At 35.8% G+C, this 12216-nt stretch overlaps 1 protein-coding gene across 1 annotated transcript; it reads right to left on the reverse strand.

Annotated features, from left to right (window-relative positions):
- Nucleotides 1–550: 550 nt before the first annotated feature.
- On the reverse strand, nt 551–1494 carry LOC139874995 (uncharacterized mitochondrial protein AtMg00860-like). Its single transcript, XM_071862382.1, has 2 exons — nt 1339–1494; nt 551–952 (listed from the first exon to the last, which is right to left on the reverse strand). Exons 1-2 carry the CDS (start codon nt 1492–1494, stop codon nt 551–553), a joined length of 558 nt encoding a protein of 185 aa, XP_071718483.1.
- Between the last annotated feature and the right edge of the window lie 10722 nt (nt 1495–12216).

Here is a 12216-nt window from a genome sequence, read left to right on the forward strand (position 1 = left end):
TTATCCTATTGTTTTGGCCAAGTAATCTGCAAGTATCTGGCCTTTTATCGCCGTGCACGACGAGTAATTCATTTCATGCTCTCCCAATTCGATAGCCCATTTGGCTAATCTACCCGAAACCTCAGGCTTGTACAACACCTGCCATCGCATGTTATCAGCATATTACAATTAATTTAAGAGTGTATTTGGCGTCTTATAAATTTATGTTAGAAAGAGATTGGGATGCGCATGCCACAACTTATACATGTCTTATCGGTTGATTAGTTAACACCACTATTGGGTGCGCCTGGAAGTACCTGTGCAGCTGGCGAGCTGTGTGTACTAGCGCATATACGAGTTTTTCAATTGGCGGGTAGTTAACTTCACTGCCGCTAAGTGCTTTCATGGCAAAATACACAGACATTTGTACCTGCGCCAAGATAATGAAAAATACACAGTAAGCATTACATTCAGTACCTATATCAAGTCTCGATATGATACATACCTGCCCCCTATTTGCGACAAGAATGGAAATGATTGCTTCTAAAATCGCAAGATACAACATCAATGTCTATCCTGCTATTGGCGCAGTCAAAGTAGGCAGTTCCTTTAAGAGAGACTTCATTTTGACGAAATCTTTCTCGGCCTCTTCAGTCCATCTGAAGTTTGACTTTTTCAATGAATTCTTAAGGGTCTGGAAAAAAGGTAGTGACCGCTCCACGGACTTTAACAAGAATCTAGTTAGTGCGGCCAACTTGCCTATCAAACATTTCACTTCTTTCCTTGATTTTGGGGAGTTTATGCGCTCTACGACCTCGATTTTCTTGGGATTAGCCTTGATTCCTCTTGGCATCACTATATGCCCCAAGAACTTGCCTTCTTCCTCCCCAAAACTGCACTTTGTGGGGTTAACCTTCATGTTGATGCTTCGTAGAGAGTTGAACATTTCTAGGATATCGGCCAATAGTTGTACCTATTTATTGCTTTTGATGACTAAATCATCTACGTAAGCCTCAAGATTTCTACCGATTTCATCCTTGAACGCCAAATCCACTACACTCAGGTATGTTGCTCCCACATTCTTTAACCCAAAGGGCATTTTTGTGTAACAATAAATACTCTGATCGGTGTGAAATGCGATTTTATCTTCATCCACTTTCGCCATATGAATCTGGTGATACCCCTTATACGCGTCCAAAAAGCATTTGAACTTGAAACCAGAAAGAGATTTAACCTTTCAGTCGATTTCAGGCAAAGAATAATTGTCCTTGGGATATCCTTAAAATCGACGCACATGCGCCATGAGCCATCTCATTTTTTAACCAAAGCAGGATTCGCGACCCAAGTTTGATATCGCACCTCTTTAAGGATGTTCGCTTGAAACAGCTTGTCTACCTCCAACCTTAACCATTCGCTTCTTTCGGGTGCCATCGGTCGCTTCTTTTGGCACACTGGAGTTAAATTTGGATTCCCGTTTAGCTTGTGCTCAGCGATCTTTCGTGGTACCCCAGTCATATCATCCTCACATCACGCGAAGATATCCATGTTAGCCACCAATATGTCACACAACTGGATTTTAAATTCATCTGAAAGGTTGTCCCCAACTTGAATTTGTTTGTCAGGGTATTTTGGATTGACAAGGATAGAACTTCTTTGTATCTGTTCTTCGACTGTAGGTAATGGCTTAGGTGGTGTTACCAAAACGCATAGTGCTTTTCCAGACTCCGTCCAGACAATAGCAATATCTTGCGTAGTAGGAAACTTGATCATGCCATGAACAGTAGATGGTACTGCGCCAAACTTCTGCAAAGTAACTCGCCCCATGAGCGCATTGTAACACGAGTAAGAACATACCACACAGAATTCAATAGGGACAGCTCACGCACATGTCGAGTTATTATCATCAGCCAGCTCTAGTTCAAGCTCGATGCATCCCAAAAGCCATGCCGATTCGCTGAAAAACCCCGACAGAATAGTTGTGGGTGCCTGCATCTTAGATTTGATTGTCGCTGGTAGTTGCCTGAAGCAGTGCTCCTACATTACATTGAAATTACTGTCTGTGTCGACATTTAATCATCGCATGTTATATCCACAATCAGTGATGCGACCTTTAATGATTATGGGCGCATGTGAAAGATTAATTGTTTGCATCGGATGGAAGATAATTGCTTCTGCCTCCCATTCCTCTAATTTCTCGGCTTTGCGCCACTGACCAGAGCGCCAAGCATACACCATACTTATTGTTTTGTCATAGTTTTTGTCACCGTCCTTCTTTTAGTTTGGTGCAGCCGTCACTGATTGATTGCCCTGAGACGCAGTTCCCTACTTTTTCATGGGTTTCTGGTGATTAAGCTCACCCCTTCTCAGACATTCGATCACTTTTTTGATAAAAGAATTGCAAAGATCAATCTCATGTCCATAATCATCATGAAATTCACAAAATTTCAACTTGTCTCTCCTAGCATATTCTACATTTTCGCAGGAGTCGAGAATGTCAGACAGATTGGTTAAGTAGCTAGGATCTCCTTCGGTGTTTTAGTCAACTCACACATGATCGCAAAGTTTTGACTTGGGAAGTAACCCTTCCCTTGATTTGAATTGCTTGACTTCTGAAACTTGTTGTATTTCGATGATGCAGAGCCCTGGCTATAATTGTCACCCTTTTGCTTCGATCCCCCTACTTGACTGCGATAAGAATCGTCGTCTTTGTTACCTCTGCTATCGGGATTTTTCCCACTATTCCTAGTGGTATCTTCCATCGCATGTATATGCTCGTGCGCTTCTTTGATTACCTAGGCTAAAGTATCAGGGACCTTCATGCGCAAGCACTTCCATAGGGCAAGATGTCACTCTCTACACAACCCGTGTATAAAAAAGACACTTTTTGGCTTTCGGGGAGTCCATCCATTTTAGTGACCTCTTTGGTGTACCGATCTATGAACTGTCCAAACGATTTTCTTGTACCTTGTCTGATATCATGACATTTAACATGCGTCCTTTTATGGGCGCACATGTTGTGAAAGTTTAACAGGAAGCGCACTCTAAGATCATTATAGGAGGTAACAAGCGGTAGTGGCAGATTACCAAACCACTCCCTTGCAACTCCCTACAACAAAGTCTGAAATTCTAAACACTTGGTTTCATCGATCCACGCCTGAGCGCACGCTGTTACAACATACCTTTGTAAGAAATCATCTGGATCTTTCGTGTCATCATACCATCCCATAGTCAAAGGAATGATAGGAGGAAATTCGGGCACATAATTAGCAATATGGGGCGCAAAATTTTCATTAGCTGGCGCAACCTCCATGAAGGGTTTTACCTTTCGCCCCATTATTCGCGCATAGAAATTATCCAACACCTCCTCGCCTTTGTCTGGTACAGTAAATGCCTGCGCTTATTTTTCTGGCGCAGCTTAATAATTATGGCGAGTAGATCTTCTTGGCTTTTCTTTTTTCTTTCCCCCGTAGAATTGGCAGTGTACCCTGAAGGTGCACTTGGTGAAAGCAAATATGATAATCTAGGAATGGGCGAGGACATGCACTTTCTTTATATTTTGTATAAGGGAGTGGGATCATTGGTTGGACAACCAACATCGATGTTCTGCCCTGCTAAATACTCGCATGCACTCGCAGGTGTCATTAATCGCCGGGTATGAACCGTTGACTTTGGCGTACAGTGTATGGGAACAGACCTCATACTCATCTCTTCATCATCTTCGTCAACCGGTGCCCAATACTGAGTAGTTGTCTATGACGTCAATGACTGATACACCAGGGGAGTAGCTGTTGACGATGTTTTTGATTTTTCCGGGAGCTTTACTGTTCCAAAGCTTGGAGTTTTGCTTGTGACAGGAGTCTTGTCTAGGTTTGTTTGTTTCGAACCCGTAACATCAGGACCCTGAGAACGAGAAGATTGATTGCTACAAGACTTTCCCATTGTAACCTGTTACACAAGAACAACTGCAAAAAGATTAAAAGCTTTATAGTTAATCATTCATAACATATAAAACCCGTTCATATCGATTATAAACGTTTCTATTTAATTGGTTTCATTAAGAGATTTTGACCTCTATATGAGATGTTTTTCAAAGTCTTCATTCGTTTTAAAAAGAAATCATAACCTTTATTTCAACCATAAAGGTTTAATTGACATAAAATAGATTATCAATCAACAGTAATCTAACCATACAGAGTTTTCCACACAACCATTACATGATGGTTAACAATATATTACAAAAAGATGTTTCCGAATGCAGTTTTAAACAATATAATACAAGCATGCTGACTCCAAATCTCGTCTTTAAGTAGCATGCAACAACGGAAGCTTTTGATAATCACCTGAGAATAAAACATGCTTAAAACGTCAACAAAAATGTTGGTGAGTCATAGATTTAACCTATATAATAAATCATCATAGTAGACCACAAGATTTCATTTTCATAAACAACATACAGGTATCTCATCTATATAAAAATCATTCATATGATGATGAACATCTGGTAACCGACATTAACAAAATGCATCTAGAATATCCCCAAACTTACAGGTATCACATTTATATAAAGATCAGAGTACTAACGCAGTTCAAATTCTCTGATTGAGGCGTGTCAATGCCCATAGATCTATCTTTATGATTCGCGTCAATTAATGGACTGGTTCACTATTTCTTAGGTTACCTTACTAATAGGGATATCCGGTATAATAATTCAATCATAGAATGTAGTTTCAAGTAGTTGTGTCTATTTTGTAAAACATTTACAAAACTCCATGTATTCTCATCCCAAAAATATTAGATAGTAAAAATGGGACTATAACTCACTTGATAGATTTTTCAAATCGTTGAAAATTAGACTTCGCCTCGAAATGATTCACGAACCTATAACAATTATATATATATATATATATATATATATATATATATATATATATATATATATATATATATATATATATATATATATATATATATATATATATATATATATATGTATATATATTTATGTGTATATATATATATATATGTATATATATATATGTATATATATATATGTATATATATATATGTATATATATGTATATATATATATATATCATACAATTATATTCATATCATATTTTCAATTACGTGTGATGATTTAAGTTGTCAAGTTAGTATTCCAAAGTTAGTAGTCCAACAGTCCAATAGTCCAATATATAATCTTAGAATTTAATCAAGATGTATTGTATACATATTGTTCTAGACTCAATCGAGACCCATTATACTCGTGTTGTCTTAGAATTAACCTAGACGTATTGTGTACATGGTGTCTTACGATTTATCCGAACATATTGCATAACTGTTGTCTTAACTAATCAAGATTATATTATTATTGTCTCAGAATTAACCAAGACTAGTATATTACAAGGAAATAGTCATGACATGTTTAAATACATTTAGAATATAGAAAAAGTTATCTAGAATATAGTTAGTATAGATTTTGTTAAATTAATCACGTAGCTAAAACTAGTTTTCCTAACCAATATTGTTTTGCCCATAATTTCTTCATTACAAATCGGTTTTGAGTGAATCAAATTGCTATGCTTTTTTAATGAACTCAATTTTCCAAAACAAAACTGTAAAAGTGTTGGTTTGTAGTCGGAGTTACAGGTTACAAATCAATTTAGAAGAAGGTGGCCGTACCGTCGTAAAACGACATCTTGATGACCATTTTAAAAAACATACTTATACTTTGAGTTTAACCATAATTTTTGGATATATTATCATGTTCATATGAAATAGCATTTTCCCAGAAAACAAACTTTTAATTCAAAGTTTAATATAGGATTTAAATATCCAACCCAAAATAGCCCCCGATTTCTCTACGACGGCGTATGTTTAGTTTTACGATGTTCTTCATATTTACAAGTTATAACTCCTTATAATAGCATATAATATAGATATATTACATGTGTTTAAGTGTTTTTAAAGGTTAAGTTAGAAGGATTAACTTTGTTTGCAAAAAAGTTTAGAATTAACTAAACTATGTTATAGTGATTATAAGTTATATATTCCGAATAAGATAGCTATATGAATATGAATCGAACAAGATTATGAACAAGGTTACTACCTCAAATCAAATGAATAAGGTTGCTGGAAAAATATGGAATTGCTCTTGAGCTTGATGATGTTCTTGAAACCGTGGAAATTTTTGAAGTAGAATCATGGAATGAAACAAAGTTCAAGTAAGATTACAACTTGATTTAAGGTATTTATGTTTATAGGAATTAAACCAAAGCTTGAATATGATTCTTACCTTTGATTTACAATTAAAATTTGCTGAGATTAGATGAAATTTATTGATCTTGGATGATTGCTTGGAATGGATATGAAAGATTGAAAGTAATCTTGCAAACTTGAAAGGATTCTTGAAGTGTTCTTGAATGATTCTTTTTATGATGATTCTTGATTGTAATTGAAGCTAGATTATGATGTAGATGAAGTAGATTGCTGAATTGTGCTGTGTTCTTGAAGGAATTTGTTTTAGAGAGAATTAGAATGATCATTAACATGGAAGTGAGCTTGTCATATATATATATTATATAAACGTGCATATAGATATATAGATATATATATGGCTTTGTTTTCTTGCTTATAACCCATGCTAGTTTTCAAATGGTTGTTCCACATGTTTCTTAATCATTTAGGGCTTCTAAGCAGCAGATTGTTTTGGTATATACCAATAGTAAATACATCTAAAGTTGTGTATTATACGGGTAAAAATATCGTATTAATACGAGTAGAATTCTTGAGAAAATCGAATGCGAATACGAGTATAGTTATCTTTGTTGCGTTTAAGTATTTTGATATATGTATTTAAGTCTTTCAAAAGTGTATTAATACATTTTAATACGATACATATATATACATTGTAACTTAGGAGTTATTACGTCGTTAAACGTTATATATATATATATATATATATATATATATATATATATATATATATATATATATATATATATATATATATATATATATATATATATATATATATATATATATATATATATATATATCGTTCCGAAACCCTTAAGTTAGTAGTCTCATTTTATGTATATAGTCCATTGTTAATATACTTATTGAGATACTTAATTACCATTTTATCAAGTTATATATATATATATATATATATATATATATATATATATATATATATATATATATATATATATATATATATATACCATTATATCATTTTTACAAGTTATGACGTTCATGAATCGTCTGACGAACTGGGTGGTCAAAAGTTTATATAAAAACCCATTTCAAATATTCAAGTTTTAACAAGTTTAATTGCTTAACATTTTGGAAACATTTATTTATGTAAATATTAATCTCATATATATATATTTACAGAAAAATCTGGGTCGTTACAGTACCTACCCGTTAAAATAGATTTCGTCCCAAAATTTAAGTAGTTATAGATGTTGACGCGTCATCTGGAAATAAATGCAGATATTTCTGCTTCATCTGATCTTCACGCTCCCAGGTGAACTCGAGCCCACGACTAGCATTCCAATGAACACATACAATCGGTATGTTGTTATGTTTTAATTGTTTGACTTCAGAGTCCATGATTTCAACAGGTTCTTCTGTGAAATGGAGATTATCATTGATTCGTATTTCGTCAAGAGGAATTACGATATCCTCTTCAGCTAAACATTTCTTCAATTTGGACACGTAAAATGTGTCGTGAACACCACTAAGTTCTTGCGGTAGCTTTAATCGATAAGCAACTTTTCCAATTCTTTCGGTGATTTCAAAGGGTCCTACTTACCTAAGGCTTAGCTTTCCTCACTTCCCGAATTGTACGACTCCTTTCCAAGGTGATACTTTCAACATCACTTTGTCGCCCTCTTGAAATTCTAGCGGTTTCTTTCTTACATCAGCATAACTCTTTTGGCAACTCCTGGCCGTTTTCATTCACTGCTGTATTTAGATAATCTTTTCGGTAGTTTCGTGAATAATTTCTGGTCCAGTAAGCTGTCTATCTCCAATTTCACTCCAACAAATAGGAGATCTACACTTTCTACCATAAAGTGCTTCAAATGGCGCCGCGTTGATGCTCGTATGATAGTTGCTGTTATATGAGAACTCTGCCAAAGGTAAGTGTTTATCCTAACTAGTTCTAAAGTCAATCATGCATGCCCTTAACATGTCTTCTAACATCTGTATTTTTTTTCACTTTAACCATTTGTTTGTGGGTGATAAGCGGGGCTCATATCTAATCGATTACCCAATGCTTCTTGTAATGACTGCCAAAACCGTGATATGAATCGGGAGTCACGATCAGATATGATGGAGATAGGTACATCATGTCTGGAAATGACTTCTTTTAGATATAAGCGTGCTAATCTATCCATTTTGTCTGTCTCCTTCATTGGCAGAAAGTGAGCTGATTTGGTATGACGATCGACTATTACCCAAATCGTATCATAACCACCTGCAGTTCTCAGTAACTTAGTAATGAAATCCATGGTAATATTTTCCCATTTCCATTCTGAGATTTCAGGTTGCTGAAGTAGACCTGATGGTTTTTAATGTTCGGCTTTGACTTTAGAACAAGTCAAACATCTCCCTACATATGTAGCAATATTGGCTTTTATACCTGGCCACCAAAAGTGTTTCTTGAGATCTTGGTACATTTTGCCTGCTCCGGGATGTATTAAGTATCTGGTTTTATGTGCTTCATCAAGTACCACTTTCCTCGAATCCCCAAACTTTGGTACCCAAATTCTTTCAGCCAAATACCGGGTTCCGTCTTCCCGAATATTAAGCTGTTTATTAAATCCTTTGGGTATTTCATACTCAAAACTTCCTCCTTTTAAAACCCTATATTGTGCCTCTTTTATTTGAGTAGTAAGGTTAGTATGAATAATTATATTCATAGATTTTACTCGAATAGGTTCCCTTTCTTTTCTACTCAAGGCATCGGCTACTACATTTAGCTTCCCAAGGTGATAACGAATCTCACAGTCATAATCATTTAGCAGCTCAACCCACCTACGCTGCCTCATGTTCAGTTGCTTTTGATCAAATATATGTTGGAGACTTTTGTGGTCGGTATATATGATACATTTGACCCCATATAAGTAGTGTCTCCACATCTTCAATGCAAAAACAACAACGCCCAATTCTAAATCGTGAGTCGTGTAATTTTGCTCATGAATCTTCAATTGTCTAGATGCATCAGTAATCACCTTCGTACGTTGCATTAACACACAACCAAGACCTTGCTTTGAAGCATCAAAATAAATCACAAAATCATCGTTCCCTTCAGGTAATGACAATATAGGTGCTGTAGTTAACTTTTTCTTCAACAATTGAAACGCATTCGCTTGCTCATCCTTCCAATCGAACTTCTTCCCTTTATGCGTTAATGCAGTCACGGGTTTTGCTACTCTGGAAAAGTCTTGGATGAACCTCCTATAGTAATAAGCCAATCCTAAGAATTGATGTATATGCGTTGGAGTTTTCGGGGTTTCCCACTTCTCAACGGCTTCAATCTTTGCCGGATCAACCTGAATGCCTTCTTTGCTAACTATATGACCGAGGAATTGCACTTTATCCAACCAAAATGCACACTTAGAAAATTTAGCGTACAATTCTTCCTTGCTCAACAATTCTAGCACCAATCTCATTTTGTTGTTCGTGCTCTTGGTCATTCTTAGCGTAAATAAGTATGTCATCGATAAAGATAATGACAAACTTGTCCAAATATGGCCCACACACTCGGTTCATGAGGTCCATGAACACAGCTGGTGTGTTAGTTAATCCAAACGGCATAACGATAAAATCATAATGACCGTTACGTGTTCTAAAAGCAGTCTTTGGGATATCATCCTCCTTAACCCGCATTTGATGATAACCGGAACGTAAATCAATTTTTGAATAAACAGACGAACCTTGTAGTTGATCAAATAAATCGTCGATTCTTAGTAGTGGATAACAGTTCTTGATGGTAAGCTTGTTCAACTCTCGGTAGTTGATACACAACCTGAACGTACCATCCTTCTTCTTGACAAACAAAATAGGAGCTCCCCACGGTGATGTGCTTGGTCGAATGAAACCATGCTCTAATAGTTCTTGTAGTTGAGTTTGTAATTCTTTCATTTCGGTGGGTGCAAGTCTATATAGAGCACGAGCTATTGGTGCAGCTCCTGGTACACTATCTATTCGAAATTTGACAGATCGATGTGGAGGTAGTCCCAGTAATTCTTTCGAAAATACATCGGAAAATTCTTTTTCGATGGGAACATCATTGATGTTCTTTTCTTCAGGTTTGACTTTCTCGACGTGTGCTAGAATGGCATAGCAACCTTTTCTTATTAGCTTTTGTTCCTTCAAAATGCTAATAAGATTTAACTTCGCATTACCGTTTTCTCGTACACCATTAATGGTCTTCCCTTTTTGCGCAGAATGTGAATTGCATTCTTGTAACAAACGATCTCTGCTCTCTCCTTAATCATCCATTTCATGCCAATTATTACATTAAAACTCCCCAATTCTACTGGTATCAAATGAATTTCAAACGTTTCGCCAACCAATTTAATTTTTCGGTTACGGCATATTTTATTGGCTTTAACTAGTTTACCGTTTGCTAATTCAAGAAGACACTTATTATTCAGCAGTGTTAACAGACCACATAGTTTGGCACAAAAATCTCTACTCATATAGCTCCTATCCGCAACCGAATCAAATAAAGCATAAGCAGGATTATCTTCAATAAGAAACGTACCCGTAACAAGCTCCAGGTCTTCTTGCGCTTCTGCTGCATTGATGTTGAATACTCTTCCACGGCCTTGCCCATTATTATTCCCTTGGCTTGGACACGCTCTGCTGTAATGGCCCGGTTTTCCGCATCCGAAAAAAGCATTATTTCTGATAGTCGTTGGTCCGTAGACTTCACACTTCGCCGTATTATGACCATTGCTATTACATTTGGTACATAATGTCGTACAGAACCTATTTAGATGGTATCCTTCACACCTTTGGCATGGAATTTTCCACCTATTGTTGTTATTGTTGTTATTGTTTGGATGGTAGTTGTTGCGGTTGTTATTGTTGTTGGAACGGTTGTTGTAGTAGTAGTTGTTGTTGTTGTTCTTGGGGTTGCGATTGTTGTTGTTGCGATAAATGTTGCGATTGTTGTTGTGATTATTAATGATGCATTTTATGTAAGTTCCTAGACATCTAACCCAGCTCTGATACCAACTGTGAAGACCCGTCCTAATCCATCCGGACGAAGTCCACATTGATTATAAACAATTCACAACAGTTGATTACATTGCGAGGTACTTGACCTCTATATGATACATTTTACAAACATTGCATTCATTTTTAAAAGACAACTTTCATTTCCTCGTAAGTTGACAGACATGCATACCATTTCATAATATATCTAAACTATAAATAACTTGATAATGTTCTTGATGAACTCAATGACTCGGATGCAACGTCTTTTGAAATATGTCATGAATGACTCCAAGTAATATCTCTAAAATGAGCAAATGCACAGCTGAAGATTTCTTTCGTACCTGAGAATAAACATGCATTCAAGTGTCAACCAAAAGGTTGGTGAGTTCATTAGTTTATCATAAATAATCATTTCATAATTTTAATAGACCACAAGATTTCATATTTTCATTTCTCATAAACATACGTCCCATGCATAGAGACAAAAATATCATTTATATGGATTGAACACTTGGTAACCGACATTCACAATATGCATATAAGAATATCCCCATCATTCCGGGATCCTCCTTCGGACATGATATAAATTTTGAAGTACTAAAGCATCCGGTACTTTGGATGGGGCTTGTTGGGCCCGATAGATCTATCTTTAGAGTTCGCGTCAATTAGGGTGTCTGTTCCCTAATTCTTAGATTACCAGACTTAATAAAAAGGGGCATATTCGATTTCGATCATTCAACCATATAATGTAGTTTCGATTACTTGTGTCTATTTCGTAAAACATTTATAAAAGCGCATGCATTCTCAGTCCCAAAAATATATATTGCAAAAGCATTTAAAAGGGGAGTAATGAAACTCACGCATATAAATATTGTAAAACAGTTAATAAAGTATTTGCATGTATTCTCAGCCCAAAAATGTAAAGAGTAAAAAGGGAATCAAATGAACTCACCATACTGTATTTTGTAGTAAAAATACATATGACGTCATTTGAACAAA

Source organism: Rutidosis leptorrhynchoides, chromosome 11, assembly GCF_046630445.1.
Source record: "Rutidosis leptorrhynchoides isolate AG116_Rl617_1_P2 chromosome 11, CSIRO_AGI_Rlap_v1, whole genome shotgun sequence".
Lineage (NCBI taxonomy): Eukaryota > Viridiplantae > Streptophyta > Magnoliopsida > Asterales > Asteraceae > Rutidosis > Rutidosis leptorrhynchoides.